This window comes from Bufo bufo, chromosome 2, assembly GCF_905171765.1.
Source record: "Bufo bufo chromosome 2, aBufBuf1.1, whole genome shotgun sequence".
NCBI classification, from domain to species: Eukaryota; Metazoa; Chordata; class Amphibia; order Anura; family Bufonidae; genus Bufo; species Bufo bufo.
In genome coordinates this window covers 277,885,379-277,907,582 of record NC_053390.1, presented here as the reverse complement: position 1 = coordinate 277,907,582, position 22,204 = coordinate 277,885,379, and the positions used below count along the sequence as shown (strand labels likewise).

At 40.7% G+C, this 22,204-nt stretch overlaps 1 protein-coding gene across 2 annotated transcripts in view; it reads left to right on the top strand.

The window, feature by feature from the left end:
- Positions 1 to 22,204, top strand: part of KIAA1671 (KIAA1671 ortholog) — a 183,304-nt gene that overhangs the window by 66,893 nt on the left and 94,207 nt on the right. For both annotated transcript variants that reach the window (XM_040416571.1, XM_040416572.1), the window contains exons 4-5: positions 7,550 to 10,375; positions 12,453 to 12,578. In XM_040416571.1, coding sequence (XP_040272505.1) covers positions 7,550 to 10,375; positions 12,453 to 12,578 — 2,952 coding nt within the window. The remainder of the gene's footprint in view (positions 1 to 7,549; positions 10,376 to 12,452; positions 12,579 to 22,204) is intronic.

Genomic DNA, 22,204 nt, shown 5'->3' with positions numbered 1-22,204 from the left:
ATTATATGTTGTAAAGAGTGTCAAATGACTGATGGCATGTTTCACTTATGCCATGGATGCATTAGATGGGACTGATACATGGGCTATACCATTCTACTGCCTGATATGATATAAAAAAGTATATATGCCGATATTTAAATACATGTATATTACAAAAGTGTATAATTTTCTATTACATACATTAATAAATAACAAAACTGGGAGTCTTTGTGGACACTTATAAATAGTGTCATTGAATCACTCCGCCCACTAGACTCTAAGGCCCCTTTCACACGGGCGAGAATTTCGTGCAGGTGCAACGTGTGAGGTGAACGCAATTGCACCCGCACTGAATCCGGACCCATTCACTCCAATGGGGCTGTGCACATGAGCAGTGATTTTCACGCATGTGTTATAAGGGAAAGTAATCAAATCTGTCTGGGTACCAAACATGCCGATTTTTCTCCCGCGCGTGCAAAACGCATTGAAACGCTTTGCACTTGTGCGGAAAAATCGTGCATTTTCCCGCAACGCACCCGCATCTTGTCCGACCCTCACACGTGACACCCATGTGAAAGAGGCCAAAGGGGGGAATTTATCAAGACTGGTGCAAAGGAAAACTGGCTTAGTTGCCTATAGCAGCCAATCTGATTCCACCTTTCATTTTTCATGATCAATCTGATTGGTTGCTATAGGCAATTAAGCCAGTTTTTTGCTTTACACCAGTTTTGATAAATCTCCCCCTAAAAGTTGATAGTTAACCCCTTCACGCCCAGCGCCATACATGTACGGCGCGCTGATCGGGCGGGTGCAGGAGCTGCGCCCGCTTGATCAACGGCAGGGGTTCGGCAGTCACTGATAGCCGGACCCCTGCTGTATGCGCTGGCATCGGTGAAATCACTGATGCCGGCGCATTAACCCCTACACAGCCACGGTCAGCGCTGACCGTGGCACGTGCGATGCCTGTGCAGGGAGGAAGCAACCATCGGGTCCCCACGCTGCTGTGACAGGGACCCGATGGCAGGGAAGGCAGCCCGATGCGATCCTTAAAGGGGTTATCCCATCATAATGATCACTGTTAAATCTGTTAATGATTTGACAGTGATCATTTTTGTAAATATACTTTATTAACAAATTCTCACGGATTAGGAGAAAATTCATCCCCACTTACCTTATTGTTGTGACTCGGTCTCCCCTGGTTACGACCACCGCTCTTCCGCAAAATCCCGATGGTCGCGCTTGCCCAGAAGACTTCTTCTTTTCTCCCGGCCGGGCCATTCGCTGTCCTGAACGCGCACGCTGCCGCGCATGCGCGACGGTGACTTCTTCCCGGCCAGAATAGTACAGAGCTGCGAACGCGCACGCCGGCTCTGTACTATACTGGCCAGAAATAAGTCACATTGCGCATGCGCGGCAGCGTGCGCGTTCAGTCCAGCGCGCGGCCCGGCCGGGAGAAGACTTCAATCAAGATGAAGCCCGCCCCCAGCCAGAATCCAGGAAGTGAACGCGCGGTGGCAGCAGGTAAGTATAAAAACGCAAAGTGGGATAACCCCTTTAAGCATCGTGGCTGCTTTCCGTGACAGCTGGATCTCACAGGCAGAAAAGGCTGTAAGTGTATTAGTGTGTAATACACTTATAGCCAATGCATCACAATACATAAGTATTGTCATGCATTGTAAAGGGGATCAGACCCCCAAAAGTTTAAGTCCCAGAGTGGGACAAAAAAGTAAAGTGAAAAAAAAGTTAAAAAAAACTAAGTTTTGCAAAAAAAAAAAGGAAAAAAAAAAAAAAGCGTCCTTTCCCCAAAATAAAGTTAAAAAAAATTGTAAAAAATAGGGAAAAAAAGAAAAGTAGACATATTAGGTATCGCTGCGTCCGTATCGACCGGCTCTATAAAAATATCACATGACCTAACCCCTCAGATGAACACCGTCAAATAAATAAAACCATGATTTTTTTTGTTACAAAAATATTAGTGTTAAATGTAAAAAAATAAATAAAAAAGTAGATATTAGGTATCGCCGCATCCGTAATAGCCTGCTCTAAACACATGATCTAACCCCTTAGGTGAACACCGTAAAAATTTTTTTATTAAAACTGTCATAAAAGCCATTTTTTTTGTCACCTTACATCACAAAAAGTGTAATAGCAAGCGATCAAAAAGTCATATGCACCCCAAAATAACGCCAATCAAACAGTCATCTCATCCTGCAAAAATGATACCCTACCTCAGACAATCGCCCAAAAACTGAAAAAACTATGTCTCTCAGAATATGGAGATAAAAAAAAGGATATTATTGTGTTAAATAAAAAAAAAAAGTAGACATATTAGGTATCGCCGCGTCCGTAAGAACCTGCTCTATAAAAATATCACATGACCTAACCCCTCAGGTGAACACCATAAAAAATCAATACATTTTTTTATGCTTTATTATGTAAAACTGAAACAAAGAACCAAATAAAGTTGGTTTTTGGTATTGTCGCGTCCGTAACAACCTGCTCTATAAAAATGCCACATGATCTAACCTGTCAGATGAACGTTGTAAATAACAAAAAATAAAAACTGTGCCAAAACAGCTATTTTATGTTACCATGCCTCAATCATATGTACCCTAAAATAGTACCAACAAAACTGCCACCTTATCCTGTAGTTTCCAAAATGGGGTCACTTTTTTGGAGTTTCTACTCTAGGGGTGCATCAGGGGGGCTTCAATTGGGACATGATCTCAAAAAACCAGTCCAGCAAAATCTGGCTTCCAAAAACCTTCTGCGCAATGCCGTGTGCCCGTACAGCAGTTTACAACCACATAAGGGGTGTTTCTGTAAACTACAGAATCAGGGCCATAAATATTGAGTTTTTTTTGGCTGTTAACCCTTGCTTTGTAACTGGAAAAAATGGATTAAAATGGAAAATCTGCCAAAAAAGTGAAATTCTGAAATGTCATCTTTTTTTTCCATTAATTCTTGTGGAACACCTAAAGGGTTAACAAAGTTTGTAAAATCAGTTTTGTATACCTTAAGGGGTGTAGTTTCTAAAATGGGGTCACTTTTTTGGAGTTTCTACTCTAGGGGTGCATCAGGGGGTCTGATGTGACATGGCAGCTTAAAATTATCCCAGTGAAATCTCCTTTCCAAAAACCATATGGCGTTCCTTTCCTTCTGGACGATACCACGTGCCCGTTCAGCAGTTTACGACCACATATGGGGTGTTTCTGTAAACTACAGAATCAGGGAAATAAATATTGAGTTTTGTTTGGCTGTTAACCCTTGCTTTGTTAAAAAAAATTGATTTAAAATGGAAAATCTGTAGTTTCTAAAATGGGGTCATTTTTGGGTGGTTTCTATTATGTAAGCCTCACAAAGTGACTTCAGACCTGAACTGGTCCTTAAAAAGTGGGTTTTGGAAATTTTCTGAAAAATTTCAAGATTTGCTTCTGAACTTCTAAGCCTTCTAATGTCCCCAAAAAAATAAAATGGCATTCACAAAATGATCCAAACATAAAGTAGACATATGGGGAATGTAAAGTAATAACTATTTTTGGAATTATTACTATTTTTATTAAAGTAAAGAAATTGAAATTTAGAAATTTTCTAATTTGTCAATTTGTTTGTGTAAATTTGGTATTTTTTTAGAAATAAAAATTAAATTTCTGAACTCCATTTTGCCACTTAATTAAAAGGAAAGAAGGACTGGCACTCGCTGTAGTATATAATCTTGTTGTGGTTTATTGTCACATTCCAGTGACACGTTTCAGCATACAATCTGCCTTTATCAAACTGTTTGATAAAGGCAGATTGTATGCCGAAACGCGTCACTGGATTGTGACAATAAATCACAACAAGATTATATACTACAGCTAGTGCCAGTCCTTCCTTCCTTTTATCTACATGGGACGCCTGTCCTGGGACATGCGCATCACCACTCTATTTCCCGCAGTGCTGATCGATATATTGTATACACTCAATTTTACCAGTGTCATGAAGTACAATATGTGACAACAAAACAGTCTCAGAGTGGCCTGGATAAGTAAAAGCGTTTTAAAGTGACACATTTCAAATTTGCTAAAAATGGCCTGGGCAGAAAGGTGAAAATGGCTAGGTCCTGAAAGGATTAATCTGCTCAGCTCCTGCTCTATAATATCATGGCTTATTTTTTTTTAACATTAGTATAACATAATAAAATTATATAAATTTAGTATTGCTATAATCATATTGACCTACAAAATAAAGTTAACATGTTATTTTCACCACTCAACGAACTCTTTGAAAACAAACTCCAAAAAGGGTAGCGGTTAAAGGAGTTATCTGAAATTATATCAGAACTCACAGATTGGCCAACCCCTGGTGGGGATCATACTTACCTGGTCCCCATCGCTCGGTTGAATCTCTGTTGACAGGGGCTGGGGGGGGGGGGTTTGCAGGCTGCATATAACCATTTGCCGCAACTTAACGGGAGTAGGTCACCGCTGCGGAGAGCTACAGGATGTTGATATCGGGGAAACAGGGAGATGAACAGCCGGTCGTGAAGGAATAGATACCGAACCCAGCAGCGGGAACCAGGTGTTTATGATCACCACCACGGGTTGGCCAGTCTGTGAGGTCTGATATAATGGTGGATAACTCCTTTAAATAATCATAGCATGTCACAATATTTGATGCATGATTAGACAGTGCAGTTGTCAACATGTCAGGGCTGTCTGCTATGCAGTTCATTTTAAATACTCATTCAAAGTGTCAAAGAAATGGCATGTTAATGAATATCTAAAATACTTGTAATGCTTTGTTTAATTTACTTACTATAGATCAGTCCTTTACAGCGCATCAGGCACTTTAAATTGTAATAGTTTCCCTAATGAAAATTGTATTTATCCATGTTCACATCCGCATGAAATTTATTTTCTTATGTGCATGAATTGGTAATTTGCATTGATCATTTATGACACTATGGTTTATGGCTCTAGAAATTATAAGTCCTTTAGACTAGTCTGTAAGCTTAGTACAAACATTAGATCTTCGATGATTTATTTATATATATATATATATATATATATATATATATATATATATATACAGTCATGTGAAAAAATTAGGACACCCTTTGAAAGCATGTGGTTTTTTGTAACATTTTTAATAAATGGTTATTTCATCTCCGTTTCAACAATACAGAGAGATTAAAGTAATCCAACTAAACAAAGAAAACTGAAGAAAAGTCTTTTCAAGATCTTCTGTAAATGTCATTCTACAAAAATGCCTATTCTAACTGAGGAAAAAGATAGGACACCCTCACATGTATTCCCTCTTAAATTGGCTCAGATCTCACACAGGTATATCACACCAGGTGCACATAATTAGTAGATCGTTACTCTGCATGTTGAATGAGGCTTGCCCTATTTAAACCTCAGACATTTAGTTTGGTGTGCTCCTGACTGTTGAAGTGAGAGTGAGCACCATGGTGAGAGCAAAAGAGCTGTCAGAGGACTTCAGAAAAAAGATTGTAGCAGCCTATGAGTCTGGGAAGGGATTTAAAAAGATCTCAAAAGATTTTGAAATCAGCCATTCCACTGTCCGGAAGATAGTCTACAAGTGGAGGGCTTTCAAAACAACTGCCAACATGCCCAGGACTGGTCGCCCCAGCAAGTTCACCCCAAGAGCAGACCGCAAGATGCTAAAAGAGGTATCCAAAAACCCTAAAGTGTCATCTCGAGAACTACAGCAGGCTCTGGCTACTGTTGATGTAGAAGTACATGCCTCTACAATCAGAAAGAGACTGTACAAGTTTAACTTGCATGGGAGGTGTGCAAGGAGGAAACCTTTGCTTTCCAAGAGAAACATCGAGGCCAGACTGACATTTGCCAGCGATAAAGTTGACAAAGACCAGGACTTCTGGAATAATGTTCTTTGGACAGATGAGTCCAAAATTGAATTATTTGGACACAACAGCAGAGGACATGTTTGGCGTAAACCAAACACAGCATTCCAAGAAAAGAACCTCATACCAACTGTGAAGCATGGAGGTGGAAGTGTCATGGTTTGGGGCTGCTTTGCTGCAGCAGGACCTGGTCAGCTCACCATCATAGAATCCACGATGAATTCTACTGTGTATCAGAAGGTGCTTGAAGAACATGTGAGACCATCAGTTAGAAAATTAAAGCTGAAGCGGAACTGGACCATGCAACATGACAATGACCCAAAACATACTAGTAAATCAACCAAAGATTGGCTGAAAAAGAAGAAATGGAGAGTCCTGGAATGGCCAAGTCAAAGTCCAGATTTGAATCCCATTGAGATGCTGTGGGGTGACTTGAAAAGGGCTGTACGTGCAAGAAACCCCTCAAACATCTCACAGCTGAAAAAGTTCTGCATTGAGGAGTGGGGTAAAATTTCCTCAGACCGATGTCGAAGACTGGTAGATGGCTACAAGAACCGTCTCACTGCAGTTATTTCAGCCAAAGGAGGTAACACTCGCTATTAGGGGCAAGGGTGTCCTATCTTTTTCCTCAGTTAGAATAGGCATTTTTGTAGAATGACATTTACAGAAGATCTTGAAAAGACTTTTCTTCAGTTTTCTTTGTTTAGTCGGATTACTTTAATCTCTCTGTATTGTTGAAACGGAGATGAAATAACCATTTATTAAAAATGTTACAAAAAACCACATGCTTTCAAAGGGTGTCCTAATTTTTTCACAAGACTGTATATGTTTAATTGCTAAAAGTTCTATGGTCAGCTATGTTCAAATCTAGATAGTTTTATATAAAGAGACTACTTAACATCAAGAGAGAAACAGATGAACATCTGTAGTTGTTATGAAGTAGTTGTGAGACAAATGAGCCTCAGTAAGGGGGAGTATTTTAGGGAATGTGAAATATTTTCCAATGTGTACCGTATTCTCTTCTACAGAAATCCGCAGCAGATCCCTATGATTTCTGACGCAGGTGTGTTGTGGTTTGCACTGCAGTGGATCTACATTAGGATTAGACCCATTGTTATTCAGTGGGGCCAATCCTTGTGTTTTGTTCCTGAAATAAGTGACATACTGCAAAAAAAATTCTGGACATCAACACCAAAGTTTTCTTTTGCATGTGAATCAGAATGCAGATTGCATACAGATTTCAGTGTGGACTATGTACCGAAATCCCTATGAAATTCCATTGTGTGATCATTGTCTTAGTGACAAGGGATGAATTGCTTCTATCTCAAATAGATGTTTGAATGACTTCTGTATATCATCTTTTGGGGTAAAAAGGGAGAGCAATAGAACTGGATGGAGTTAAATTAAAGTTGTCCTACCTAAGTTCCCGGGAAGGGCCACAGTTGGGCCTGTTGTTTTTGGTGGATCCTGGCCAAAAAAAACTCAGCGTTGTAAGCCATAAAGAAGTCGCAGCTCCATAGCCCCATCAAACAGCTGATTGGTGGCGGTTCCGAGAGTTGGATCCCAACCAATCTAATATTGATCTCGTATTTTAAATGCATGAATAACCCTTTTAATAGGTTAAGAGGAATAGTCTGTTGCATGGCTATATGAAATTAGAGTAACATAATATTAAGTTGTTTTTTTATTAATTTTTTTCAGGAAAAAAAGGACTGGCAAAATAGTTCATTACTGGAGGAAAAAACATTCGGGCCAAGAAGGTCAATCAAAAGATATGATGAACCTGTACAGCTTGAGGAAAATGCAGATGTAACAAAAGACAGAAGAGATTATAGTTACAAAGATAAATTCTATGATGCAAAAACCGATGCATCAGAAGTAAAGGACAAAAATTCTACCCAAGTAGAAAAATCTGCAAAAACTGTAAAAGCAACCATCTTTGAACACAATGTGGAAAGGCATAATCCTCCTGATGTATACCACTTGGGAAGTCTTACATCCAACCCATCTCCCAAAAGTACTGTAATGTCTGAATATCTTCCGGCCAAACATGAATCCTCAAGTTGGTTAGAATGGTTAAGTGGCGATAACGTGCACTCTAAAACACAAATTAAAAGGGACCTCAAAGTAGCAGACAGTAAACTTAGTGAAAGTTCCGTTGGGACTGTTTTGTATTCCACAGAAATTGGAAATTTACAAAGAGAGAGGCTTAAAAACCTTAAGAATGTTGATGAGAACAGGAGAGTAGAGCCGAGGTATGAAGTAGTCCAAGCTGTAGGGGAAAGAGTTCTAAGTGAATCTATTGAAATGGCACCTGAAGACAAAGCCGTGACTCTTCGATCTAGACGATCTTTTCACAACAAAGATCAGGAACTAGTCAAAGATGGGAATGAACGTCCAGGAACTAGTCTCCAAAGAAGTAAGAGTGAGTATCGAAAGAGAAATACCCTGAGTCCCCAGGAAAATTCCCCAGGAAAATTATTTTCTAGAGACACTGAATTTCCATTTGAAGGAATAAATGCCCCTAGAACAGAGAAAAAAGAATTTGTAAATGTATCATCTGAAAGTCTTTTTAGCAGTAATCAAAATTCTTTAAATGATGAGACTGACTTACATTTTAAAGAGAAATCTTATGAATCAAATAATAGGAAAGAAAAACCGGAAAATACACTGGGTAAATATTCTTCAGACTATTCTTATTTTGGAACTAGTGCAACAGATAAGGGAGAAGTGAAAAACCCTTTCAGAAGTTTCAATCAACAAAGTGACAAGTTGATTAGTTCTCGCAACTCAATAGAAAAAGATTCAGAAAAAGGTATTAAAACTGTGAAGGAGGATGCAACCACTGCGAATCCAAATGTAAGAGATGAAACAAATTGTTTAACCCAAGTGAAAGAGTATAAAAAGCTATCATCACTTAATCAGTTTAATCCTCAAAAAGGATTGTCAACCAAGAACATCAATAAAGAGGAGTCAAATGACTTTACTGACGTCATGCTGAATACGGAAATTGAGCAAATAAAGAGAGAATTATTCACCCGAAGGTCGATGAAAGAAGCTGATAGCTTTCCAAAGAAAGAGTACAAGGAAGAATTTAAAGAAAATACTACACTGCTAAAAAGTAAAGACTTCTTTCAAGAAGGAGAGAATATCAGTGATGACACGCATAGGCGATCTAGCCTGTATAAATTTGAGCGTGATGACATAAGGAAAAAGACAGATGAATTAAGCCTATCATATGAAAAAAAAGACAACATAGATATTAGTGCTGCTAAAGACCTAACTCCGATGGATAAGAAAGCAACATATTTTGCAGTAACCGGTATAGATAGTAAAAAGCATAGGAACGATGAAGTTCAAAGTCAGATCAGCAGTAATACCAGTTTAACGTCTGAGGATTACTTTAAGCGTAGCATAAAAATGGGCATAATCAACTCCAACTCACATCATGATTCTTTCACACCAGAAGAAAAAAATACTGATAAAGATATAGATAACTCACCTGCCTCAAAAGAATTAAAATCATACAAAAATGTGCAAGTTCTTCGGGATAATTTAGTAGAAAAGCCATCTGGAAGACGCAATATTATTGATATTGATGCTTTGATTAAGAGACACAAGCAAAAGTCAAGTGTAGATGATAAAGGTCCAACATATCTAGATTCCCCAACAAAACCTATGCAGAAGTCCCATTTCATGGAGCCAGAGAACACACACGAGTCAAATACCAAAGGACCTTCTCTTAAGCTTGAAGGAACCTATAAATCTAAAATCTTGGATGTTGATTCTCTGATGGCTGACTATAATGCTAGTCAAAGGAAGGATAAAGAGAACAAGGCCAGAGATGATGATCATAATTTGCCTCACTGGGAAAGGTCAAGATCTTTTAGAGAGAGTATCTCAAAAGGTTCAAGCAACAAATGGAAAGATCCCTCAATTAGACAATTTACTAATGATGAAGGCAACAAGTATGAGGCTGTTACCTCACGGTATTCTTCATCACAAGTATTTACCTCTGCAAAGGATGATCTTAAGCAAGATGTGTCAAAAAGTTCTACATTTTTAGATAATTTGAATGCTTTAGCAGAAGGAAGTTATGAGAAAGATCCATATAAAGTAAAAGAGGGTCAAGGCATTCAGGAGTCTTCAGTAAGAACCATGAACTATAAAGCACAATCAACACAATCCTTTGAATCAACGACAACAGAAGCAAGATCCAATTTACATTTGCAAGGAAAACAAGTGCAAATAAAGATGAGTGATGATGATCAAAAGGAAATTCACGTGGTAGAGCGTGAACACCAGAGCTTTACACGTAGGGGATCCATTCCAGAGGAAAAGACACCGACACCTTCTGAACCTAAAAAAACTGCGAAAGCTAGTGATTTAATCAGCCTTATGCTGGAAAATAAAGAAAGGAGAATGGAGTGGCATCGTTCTAGGAAAAGTGTTCCAGTGGAACTACCACAAGAGCCAAAAATGCAACGATTAGTGATTCAGCAGGAATGGATACACAGTGAAAGCAAGGTATAAAAATGTCCATGTGATTGTTTTTTTTTTTAAAGACAAAAGTCAAACCATTAGGCCTCTTTCACACTGGCGAGTATTCCGCGCGGATGCGATGCGTGAGTTGAACGCACCCGCACTGAATCCTGACCCATTCATTTCTATGGGGCTGTGCACACGAGCGGTGATTTTCACGCATCACTTGTGCGTTGCGTGAAAATCACAGCATGTTCTATATTCTGCTTTTTTCACGCAACGCAGGCCCCATAGAAGTGAATGGGGCTGCGTGAAAATCGCAAGCAGGTGCGGATGCGGTGCGATTTTCACGCACGGTTGCTAGGAGACGATTGGGATGGGAACCCGATCTTTATTATTTTCCCTTATAACATGGTTATAAGGGAAAATAATAGCATTCTGAATACAGAATGCATAGTAAAATGGCGCTGGAGGGGTTAAAAAAAATAAAAAAAATAATTTAACTCACCTTAATCCACTTGCTCGCGCAGCCCGGCATCTCTTCTGTCTTCATCTTAGCTGTGTGCAGGAAAAGGACCTGTGGTGACGTCACTCAGGTCATCACATGATCCATCACATGATCTTTTACCATGGTGATGGATCATGTGATGGACCATGTGATGACCGGAGTGACGTCACCACAGGTCCTTTTCCTGCAATCAGCAAAGAAGGAGACAGAAGAGATGCCATGTTCTAAGGGAAAATAATACAATCTACAGAACACCGATCCCAAACCTGAACTTCTGTGAAGAAGTTCAAGTTTGGGTACCAAACATGCACGATTTTTCTCACGGGAGTGCAAAACGCATTACAATGTTTTGCACTCGCGCGGAAAAATTGCACATGTTCCCACAACGCACCCGCACCTTTTCCTGCAACGCCCGTGTGAAACCAGCATTAATGTTTTGCGTTGGACATCTATAGAATGTTCAGGATTAACCTTGGTGAAAGCCTCAGACTACTTCACCTAGAGACTACACTGGTAGGATTCCTTTTTGATGAGGTCCAATAGAAGCAAATTTAAGCATTCTACGTTTGTAGAAGTTGAGGAATAGTTTCACATGTATAACATTCTTGGTAGGATTTGTAGATGAGGAAATGGAAATTGAAAGGTCCAGCTGCATATATGGTTTAAAATACGGGATGTTTTTTTTTTTTGTGTTTTCAATTGGCAGATGTCAATACTGAACTGTAGTCCAGGAGGAGAATGGAGATGTTTTTTTGTTTTTTTTTTGTCTTGAGTCACAGCAAAGTATAGAGACATTCTTAAAGTGTCTTCCACTGACCTAAGGTAGTAATAAACTGAAATTGATGTAGAGTAAAGCCTTAGAGGTCTTGGATGTTGGTGAAGAATACCAAGGCCAATGATGCAAGCATCTGGTTATAACTGTTTAATCTGGAAGGCTAGGCTTTCCATAGGACTGGAATATTCATCAAGGTTTTGTACCATGCAGTGCGATAGAAAGGCATTAAAGGGGTTGTCTCACTTTAGCAAATGGCATGTATCATGTGAACAAAGTTAATACAAGGCAAATACTAATGTATTGTGATTGTCCATGTTTTCTCCTTTGCTGGCTTGATTTATTTTTTCATTGCATAATACACTGCTCATTTCAAGGGGTTAAGGCCACTGCTGCAGCACAGATACGAGGTGGCTGGTCGTAACCTTTGTAAATGAGCAGTGTATATTCAATTGAAAAAATAATCAAGCCAGCAAAGGAGGCAATATGGACAATCACAATACTATAGTTAAGTGCCTTGTATTCACTTTCTTTACATGATCAATGTGATTTGGTGAAGTGAGACAGCCGCTTTAAGTTGACCATATAAGCACAACCAGTTGGTGCTTTCAGGACTTTTTCATGTTATGCCATCTTTTCTGTTTCTATATATGGAGTATACATATCCACTGTTATAGATGGTCTCATGTCATGGTATAAACAAGGTTCATTCATATGTGACTTTTAGGGATTTTTTAAAAAAGTTGTTTAGCAGAAACACGTTAGCCTGTATTTTGTTTATGGCAATAAAGTGAAGATTTATTAGCATCAAAAAGTGATTGCTGATCCACTTCTTCTACTAGGAATTTTACAAAACAGAAGAACTTAAACCACATCCAACAAGAGTACGAGAAATGGAGCTTGTGACAGATCTGTCTAGGAGGAAAAGTCTAAACCAACGTAAAGAGTACTCAAAAATCTCAAAAGAGGTGTGATTTTAATATTTTTTTTATATAATGTGTCATCGTACAGTATAGTCTTCATAAAAAATCCTTTGTGTAAATAGTAGTGAAATTGTAAATGTTTTTTCTGTCAGTCCACCCAAAAAGAAAAATACATATTGAAAGAAAAATTAGATTGGGGCAGATATACTATTCTTGGATGAAATGTAGACCTTGCAGTTTAAAGGTGTTTCTGAATTTTTTAAAATCTTTGGATAGGTCATGAGTATTTGATCAGTGGGGTTCTAACACCCGGGACCCCTTCCAATCAGCTGTTTGAGATGCCTCAGCACTCCTAGTAGTGCCGCAGACTTCTCATCTTTGCCTAGGTTGTGTGACGTCACGTTTATTAGTCATATGGCCTAGGTGCAGCTGAGCCCTATTGAAGTGAATAGGACTGAGCTGCGATACCAAACACAGCCGCTATACAATGTACAGCGCTGAGATAGGTGGATAGGTCATCAGTTAAAAAATCTCTGAAAACCCCCTTAAAGATTTGTTAGTGACTGATGCTGGGTGATATATCTCTAATTTAACTTTATACCACCTGTTATTTAGCTTACTTTGCAACAGAATTTCCCACAAAGCCATGGCCCTTTTCAGTGAAGTCATGCCCCCTTAGGCTGGGTTCAGACCTGAGCGTATTCGATATGCGCTGTTTACAGGCGTTTTTATCGGGCGTATTTTGGGGCGTTTTTGTAGTTTGGAAACGCGCGTCGTACGAGCGTTCTTGCTATTGACTACAATGACTTACGCGCGACAATACGCCCCAAAGAAGCTCCTGTACTTCTTGGGTCGTAGGGCGTTTTACAGCGCGTTCATACGCGCTGTAAAACGCTCAGGTGAGAACCATGCCCATAGGGAAACATTGGTTTTTGCCTGTTGAGCGTTTTACAGCGCGTAGGAACGCGCTGTAAAACGCTCAGGTGTGAAGCCAGCCTTAGGCTTCATTCACATCAACGTTCAGCCTTTCCGCTCTCCTGCTCCGTTATAGGTGCAGGAAAACGTAAAGGACGGATTTGGCACATAACTGAGCCGAACGGAACGTAAGACTATAGAGCCGAACGGAACGTAAGACTATAGACTATAATAGGGGCCGTTAGGTTTATGCTCAGAAGTTTTTGGAGTGGAGACAAAAGTAGTGCATGCAGGACTTTTGTCTCCGCTTAAAAAAAATTCTCCTGAGTGGAAACCTAACTAACCCCATTATAGTCTATGGGGCCCTTATGTTCCGTTCAGCTCAGTTATGTGCCAAATCCGTCCTTTCTGTTTTCCTGCTCCTTAAACGGAGCAGGAGAGCGGAAAGGCTGAACGGTGATGTGAACGAATCCTTAGTGGTCAAGGTGCAGTGGATTATTCTTTTTGGCTTACTTCAATGATAAATATATCTAAAATGAAATGGGCCAAACTGTTCCAAAAATTTGGTGCAAAATTGCAGAGCAAGGGAGAGTATCTGAGCATGAAATGCTCCAATGCTCAACTCAGAGGGGCTGAATGGGGGAAGAAGGAGTTATGTCCGGGTTCAGCTCTGAAGCTGGACAACCCCTTTAAAGAGACTAGTTCTGTATGGAGACTAACTGGAAGTGCCCCATGGAACTTTGGACACTTATTGGCAGTGCTCAATGGGAAAACAATATGCAAAGAGGTATCTCCAAGATAGAGAACCATCTCACCAGCGCCACCTCTTGGAAGTGCCTTTCTTATGAGTTAAGATCTGACTTTCCAACAAGACTTGGGATTTGACAAGGGAATATAGCCAAGCCAGATATCCATCCGTAGACAGCTGTTTCAGGGTGCTTGCCTCTCATAACTATGGAGTAGGATTCTGGCTGGCTGGGTGAGATGCCTTCAATGTGGCTTAGGTTGTGTGCTCTGTTCCACAAATAAATGAAAAGGAATGTGGTAAAGATTGCCAAGGTAGATGCAGACAGTAATGGATGTTATCATGAAGTCTTACTAAAGCATTTGGATCGTCCGCTAAGGACTCCTCTCTGTGAGTCAGATTGTAGGGCTGCTTTATGAGAGAGGGGCTACCATTCTACCAGACCTGAGCCGTCCTTGTATTAAATGGTTGTCAGGTAATACAGTTCATTGGGTGTGTTGTGCTGTTCCTCTATTATTTATTAATAAATTGACACTTGGACATTACTATTGTCCTTGTCAAAGGGATTTTCCCTGCACAATTTGACGATGTCAGCACTAATTGGGGAATGTGAGACTCTCACCACCCAGTTGATAATTTTTTTTTTATAAATCCCTGGGAGAAATAACAGAGGAATGGCACAACATAGAGTTCTAAGAAAGATGCTCTAGGATTGTTTTATTATGAAGAAACAATAAATTACTAAAACAGGCATGTTCGGAGAGCTGACAGATCCTGTTTAAAGGGGTTTTGTGGGAACCAGTGGGTCCTTAATTACTTATATCTTGCCTGTGGACAAAAGATTTTTAGTATCTTAAAGTTGAGTATTGGCTGCCTGGGGAATCAAAGTGATGCTCCTCTTCTGAAAAACCTGATTCCACCAACGCCATGTCTTGCCTGGGCTGTGGATGGACCAGAACTATTTGTCTCTGTGGTGTATGCACAGGTCAGATGGATTCAGGAGCCTGCGTGCACCATGTAGAGGAATCTGGCCATGTCCACAGTACCTACTCATATTCTGGGCTGCAGATCTGATGTCCCCGTCCATAGACTAGTGAGGAAAACTGGTAAAGGACGTGACATTAACAGAAGCAGACTTTCCAGAAGTGAAGCGTTGTGTGATGGTGCTCCTGAGTGGCTGACCTATGCAACTTCAAGATATTAAGTACCGGTATATAACAGTTTGTCTTCCACAGGCCCAATATGTGTTATTAAAAGGGTTTACTGAGATTTTAATACTGATGACCTATCCTCTGGAGTCTGACACCTGAGACCCCTGCTGATCCACTGTTTGAGAAGTCACCGCTGCTCCTGCGAGCGCCTTGGCCTCCTCCATGCTTATCAAGCATTTGTGCTGTACAATTGTATAGCGGCTGTGCTCAACCTCATCCACTCCTATGGGGCTGAGCTGCTCCTAGGCCACGTGACCGATGACCATGTCGTCACTTGGCCTAGGGAAAGCCGCAAGAAGGCTGCAGTGCTACTCTGAGTGACATTGTGGATGCGGTGCGATTTTCATGCATGGTTGCTAAGAGATGATTTAAGTAAATTGATAAGAGTCAATTTACTGTATAATTTTCCCTTATAACATGGTTATAAGGGAAAATAATAGCATTTTTAAAACAGAATGCTTACTAAAATGTGGCTTATGGGGTTAAAAAAATAAAAAAAAATTAACTCACTTCATCCTGTTGTTCTCGCAGCCGGCATCTTCTTTCTTCTTCTTTCAGGACCTGCCAAAGGACCTTTAATGACGTAATCGCGCTCACCACATCATGAGCGCGGTGACGTCCGCGCAGGTCCTGCTGAATGAAGGTAGAAGATTACGTCATCAAAGGTCCTTTTGCAGGTCCTGAAAGAAGAAGAACGAAGACTATGCCGGCTGCGCAAACAACAGGATGAGGTCAGTTTATTATTTTTTATTTTTCAACCCCTAAAGCCACATTTTAGTAAGCATTCTGTATTAAGAATGCTATTATTTTCCCTTCTAACCATGTTATAAGGGAAAATAATAAAATATACAGAACACCTAACCCAAACCAGAACTGTGAAGAAGTCTGGGTACCACAGTCAGTTTTGCACCCGCGCGATAAAAACTGAACATCGGAACGCAATCGCAGTTAAAACTGACTGCAGACGTACCTACTTGCACAATTTTCCCTGATCGCAGACGCAACGCATCCGGACCTAATCCGGACACACTCGTCTGCATGGGGCCTAAGGTGGATTTGCGGGGCCTCCTAGTTCCTGGAAAACCCATATTAGACCATTTTTTTTTGTATGAGCAAATGCCTAAAGCCTTTTTGTGTAGCACCCATTATTGGAGGACCACATGTGCTACTGAAAACAGTGGAGATGTAGTGTAATTGCTTCTGGCCCTCAGAAGTGAGACCATTTATGATTTTCTGCTGGCAGGGGTATCCACAGTGTGAGAAGAGATTGTCTAAACTGGACAACCTATTTTAGTGAGTGTAGTTTCACAACAGCTGGAGTGCCGAAGGTTGCTGATCCCTGGTATATACGGTATTCCTCCTGCAAAATCTACATTTCGTCTTCACAATTGGGACATTTTTTTAAATTTTGTTTTACAGATGATCAGGTACCATATTACCATATGTACATTTTGACAGAGAGAAGCAAGGTGATAAACACACATGGTCCATTTACACGTCCGCAAAATGGGTCTTCATCCGTTCCGCAATTTTGCGAAACAGGTGCGGACCCATTCATTTTCAATGGGGCCGGAATGTGCTGTCAGCATCCGCATTTGCGGATCCGCACTTCCGTTCCGCAAAAAATAGAACATGTCCTATTCTTGTCCGCAGTTGTGGACAAGAAAAGGCATTTTTTATGAAAGTGCCAGCGATGCTCAGTCCGCAAAATGTGTAACGGACATTGCCGGTGTCAGTGTTTTGCGGATCCGCAAAACACATATGGACGTGTGAATAGACCCTAATTAGGTTTAAAGTTGTGTTAAAGGGAATGTGTGTTAAAGTGAGAAAATGACCCGTTCAAATCAAGTTTATATTAAACATATTTTTGTGCAATTTTTGGTGTTTTTTTTGTTTTTTTTTCCATGTTCCTATCTATATTTTTACAATCCTAATATAATGCAATTTTCATACTGGCTGCTAGGCTTTATATCAAGACTTCCTGCCACATTGGTCATAGACACAATGGACAGGAGATGACCTCATTGACTTCTATGGGAGATTTTTGTAGGCATGCTCTGTGACCTGTGCAGAGGGAGAAGATAAGCTGTCACCTATTGTGAATGGTGTATCCTGTGTGATATACAGAAGGTTATATCTGTCATTGTAATCCTTGCTGTGATGATAATGTGTTGGCTACTGAAAAGTTAACTGAACAGAACAGGAAGTCTCAACATATTGTTAGGCTTAGGCCTCATGCACACGACCGTTATGTGTTTTGCGGAACGGCACGGAAAGCCTTTTAATATAACTGCCTATTCTTGTCCGCAAAGCGCGGACAAGAATAGGACAGGTTATATTTTTTTTGCGGAACGGAGCAACGGATGCGGACAGCACACGGAGTGCTGTCCGCATCTTTCGCGGCCCCATTGAAGTGAACGGGTCCGCATCCGAGCCGCCAAAACTGCGGCTCAGATGCGGACCAAAACAATGAGGCCTTAGTGGCCGCTGTAAAAAAAATGCACAATTTTCAATATTTTTTAAACTATAGATAGTGACATTGAAAATTTAAATGAAAATCACCAGAAATGATAAAAAAATAAATCTGTAACATAAGAGTGTGATTTAAACAATGGATGCTTTTTCTGATGACACATTCCCTTTAAGTACTAGTGAGGAGGGCAGTTTCACTTGAATTTCCTCAGTTTATTTCTTCACTTGTGCTGTACTTGCTGCAGGGCATTAGGGCTTGTTCTCATTACAGAGATCATCCTTTGAACTGTGATTATAAAACCAGGTCATAAATCAGAAGTCATCGACTCACAAGGCAGTGCAAACTGCTGATCCCAGGCATCTGGCCTTCAGGCTTTATCTGGCTAAAGATTTCAACCTTCGCCATGGTTTCTACAGATTTAAAATTAGCAAGACCTATACTGTATATAGCAAAATGACTTATTTACATGAATGCTTTACTGATTATGGGTGAAGCAGAGAGAGGACGGAGCAACTCAAGCTTAGGAATCAGTAATTCTTGAAACATTTATACCCTTTCCTATAGACTGAGGCAATTAAAAAATTACCTTAAAGGGGTTACCCCATGATTAATGTAAAAAATGAAAAGCTATGTAGTACATGAGTCTCTTTCTAACAACCCTGTACCTCACATGGATCCAGAGATATCTCCATTCATTGTACCAATTGCTGTGCTAGATTTATTTTAAGTTGCCATCTTGGGGGGCCTGCCCTTTCTGCTGCAGCTGGTGGCAGTCGAAGGATGGAACTGAGCATGTGCTTCTATCTCAGTGAGCAGGACAGAGAAATTAGAAAAAGAGCAAACAGCAGGTGGCGCTATACAGATAGATTTACTAAATTTTTTATTACATTTAATTACAAAGTATTCAGATCCAGGTGCTGGTTTGAAAAATGTAGAATATTTTGGGTGGGACAACCCCTTTAAACGGGTTGCCCTATAGGAGCATATACACATCATAAAGAAGGGGGAGCCTGCTTTATGAGCCAGAAAGGATTGCTGCTCTGTGGCTTCAGTTCTGGAGGACTCAAGGTATTCTTGTTTGTTTGCCTTGAATGGCCTCCCACGACAAAATTAGGTATTTTCCGTGGTGCCGGGAACAGGACCAAAGCTGATCAGTCAGTTGCCCTGGTGGCCAACTTTTCAAAAGGATTACCACTGATAAAATTTTCATTTACATTTTGCTGCCACTTTATTGTGGAAGTGATACCCATGATGATGGTGAATAAATGCGCCCTCAAAGCCTTCTTTTTTGGGAATGTCTCCAGAAACAAACACATGCCTTGAAATATGGTTTAACATGAAATGTCTATTATTTTTTTATTTTAGTTTTAAGTAAGAAATATAATTGAAATCAGCATTAGATACATTTTAGACCCAAGTGTGACTGAGAGTACTTTTTTCTATAGGAGTCAGCTCAGGTACTGTAATCTACTGAATTATTCCCCATCATTGCACATTGGATGTAGTTCTTGTCTATAACACTAGAGGGAACTAGTCACCATTTAACTATATAATGATAAAGTGTAAAGAACATTGACCAGGTAATCGGAATGTAAATACTAGTATGATATGTGTATGTCGCTATTGCTTAAAGTGGTTCTGCTGCCTTTTAATATTGATGATGATGACCTATCCTCAGGATAGGTCATAAATATAAGATTGGCGTGGGTCCGACACCCGGAACACCTGCCGATTAGCTGTGCCATCTCCCTTCTCTATTTCTGCTCGCCATAGACATTGCAGCAACGAGCAAGAAGAAAGAAGGGCAGCGCCAAACAGGGCTCCATTTGGTTTCCGTTTGAGACGCCACTTTATTTGCTTTTATTTTTTACAGAATCTGTGATAAAGACCCTGAACGGAGCCTCTGGCACAACATAGCCTATCTATAAACAGGCCGGAGGCTTTTACACAGGCAGATGAATTGTCTGAACGGTGACCGAAAGTTGATCACTGCTCGGGTTTAGGTCCATTTTGAATGAACGATTCTCGCACTTGCATTGCTAGTCGACAGCACATTCCCTGGCGATTAATGGGACCGTGATTAGGAATGAGCATTTGTACGATTCTTCATTCACTTGTTTGGCCATTTTTACACAAGGCAATGATCGGGACCAAATGTTTGTTCAGCCAATAATCAGCCATGTAAAAGGGCTTTACGGCCAGACGGATTAAAGGGAACATGTGGCTATAACATGCAGTACATTCTGTAGGCAGCATGCAGAGCAGGAGGAGCTGAGCAGATTGAGATATATATATATATATATTTTTGTTGGTGAAGTTTTAATAAATATTCATATAAATCTCATATTTTTTTAATGCATAGGAGTCATGTGGGCGGTGCTAACACTGCATGATCAAGCATACAGGGAAGGCGATAAGTTACTGAGTAGGACCACCCACTTGACTCCTATGCATAAATACAGCAGAGATTCATATGAATAAATCAAACCATATATCAATCTGCTCAGCGCCTCCTCCTCTACAACATTACACTGTGTTTTATGGTGACAGGTCCCCTTTAAATAGCCCCATGTGCAGCCTGAATAGCCGTACATGAGTTCTGTCCTCAAGATAGGTCATCAGAATCCGATTGGTGGGGTCCTCCAACACCCGGCACCGCTACCCATCAAATGTTCCAGAACTAGCACTTTGATAGGAACAGGAAGCACAGTTCACATTCCCTTGTATGGGAGCTGAGGTGTAGTAACTTGGCACAGCCACTACACTTTGGATGGAGCTGTGCTACTTCCTGCAACGGAGACTGCAGGCAACAGATGATTGGTTTTGGTTCCCGGTTTCAGACCCTCACCGATTGGATATTGATTGACCCATCCTGAGGAGAGGTCATCAATACCAGGAGTTTGGAAAACCCCTTTAAGCAAGTGGAGCTACAGTTCAAAGAGAATTAAGGTGGATTTACACATGTAGATATTCTGGCAGATTATCTGGAATAAACATTCCTGCGAACACTCATTCCCGACAGTCTGCCCGTCTAAAGGTGCAGCAGATCACCCGAAACCCTTGTTCATCGGTTGAAACTGTTGTTCCTGCAGACGCCTAAATTATCACTTTTGGGCAGCAGATCGTGTGGTCTAAACAGAGATCTGCTGCCCAGAAACAGTGCAGCTGCATGAGGACGAGTGATCGCAATACTGATTTCTCATCCTTATACTGTGGAGGTGATCGCTGCATGTAAATGAGAGCTTCACCCCCACTGAACGAGCAGCCGACTGTTGGGACAGAACGCCTCCTTCCCGACAATCTGCTGCTCCTCGGCGGGTGTAGACACTGAGACAGAGGGTTTGTCCGTAAGTATGTCTGGCATTGCAGCTTAACTTCCTTCAAGTGAAGGCGGCATGACAAGACGCATCACAATTTGTTACTTGCAGACAGTCCTTTTTAAAGGGTTCTTCTTGGCCGATTTATGGGATCACCTATTTGACTCCACGACTCTTGTCCAGGAAAGGTGCTACGGGTCTGTACATTTGATCCCTATTGAGCTGCGTGTGATAATACGGAGTTCAATTTAATACACAGTCCCTTAGAATAGTCACCCATTGGGATATCGAGGGCCAGTGATTGCATTTAATTAATAACTACCCCATCTGAGTCTCTGGCATAGTGTAATATCCTTTATTATGCTTATGTGAAAGGCAACATGTTTTTTTTTTTTTTTTTGCATTTACTGTAAAGTTGTAATAGTTTCTGAACTAATGATCCGCAGAGCAAAAATGCATTTTCTGGTCAGTGATATCTACATTTCATTCTAGCTGAGGTCCTCTGGCCCCTAGCAGTCACTTTTCTGCCCACGTCAGGAGAGTGGAGCATGGGATTTGCTCCTAAGCACAGTGGGAGTCGCATTCTGCTGGATGAATATTGTCCCTAGGCTAAGGTTGGCTTGGTAGTGAACTGTAAACTGTCCACATGGGGGCAGTGTAAGCAGCAGAATGCTTATATAACACAGCAAAGTCATCCCCCTGGTCACAAGCTCGGAGCACGGACTGTGCCGCTGCCCTTCTAGGCCGTCACATCTCATCTACAATGACTGCATAACCAGTCAACGAGCTTCAAATCCACAGTATATCTTCTTTCTAACAATCTTCCTAACCTGGGATACAATATATTGTATGTGTATTTTTATGTTCCTTTCCACCAAGGTTTGCTGGAAGATCAAAAAAGCAGCACGTATAAGGGAGTGGGTGGGTGCTAGATGTAGAATAAAAAGCTGTCTTCATTACAAGCAGTTCGCCTCTGGTTAGCGAGAGTCATCCAGTACTTGCAAGGCAAA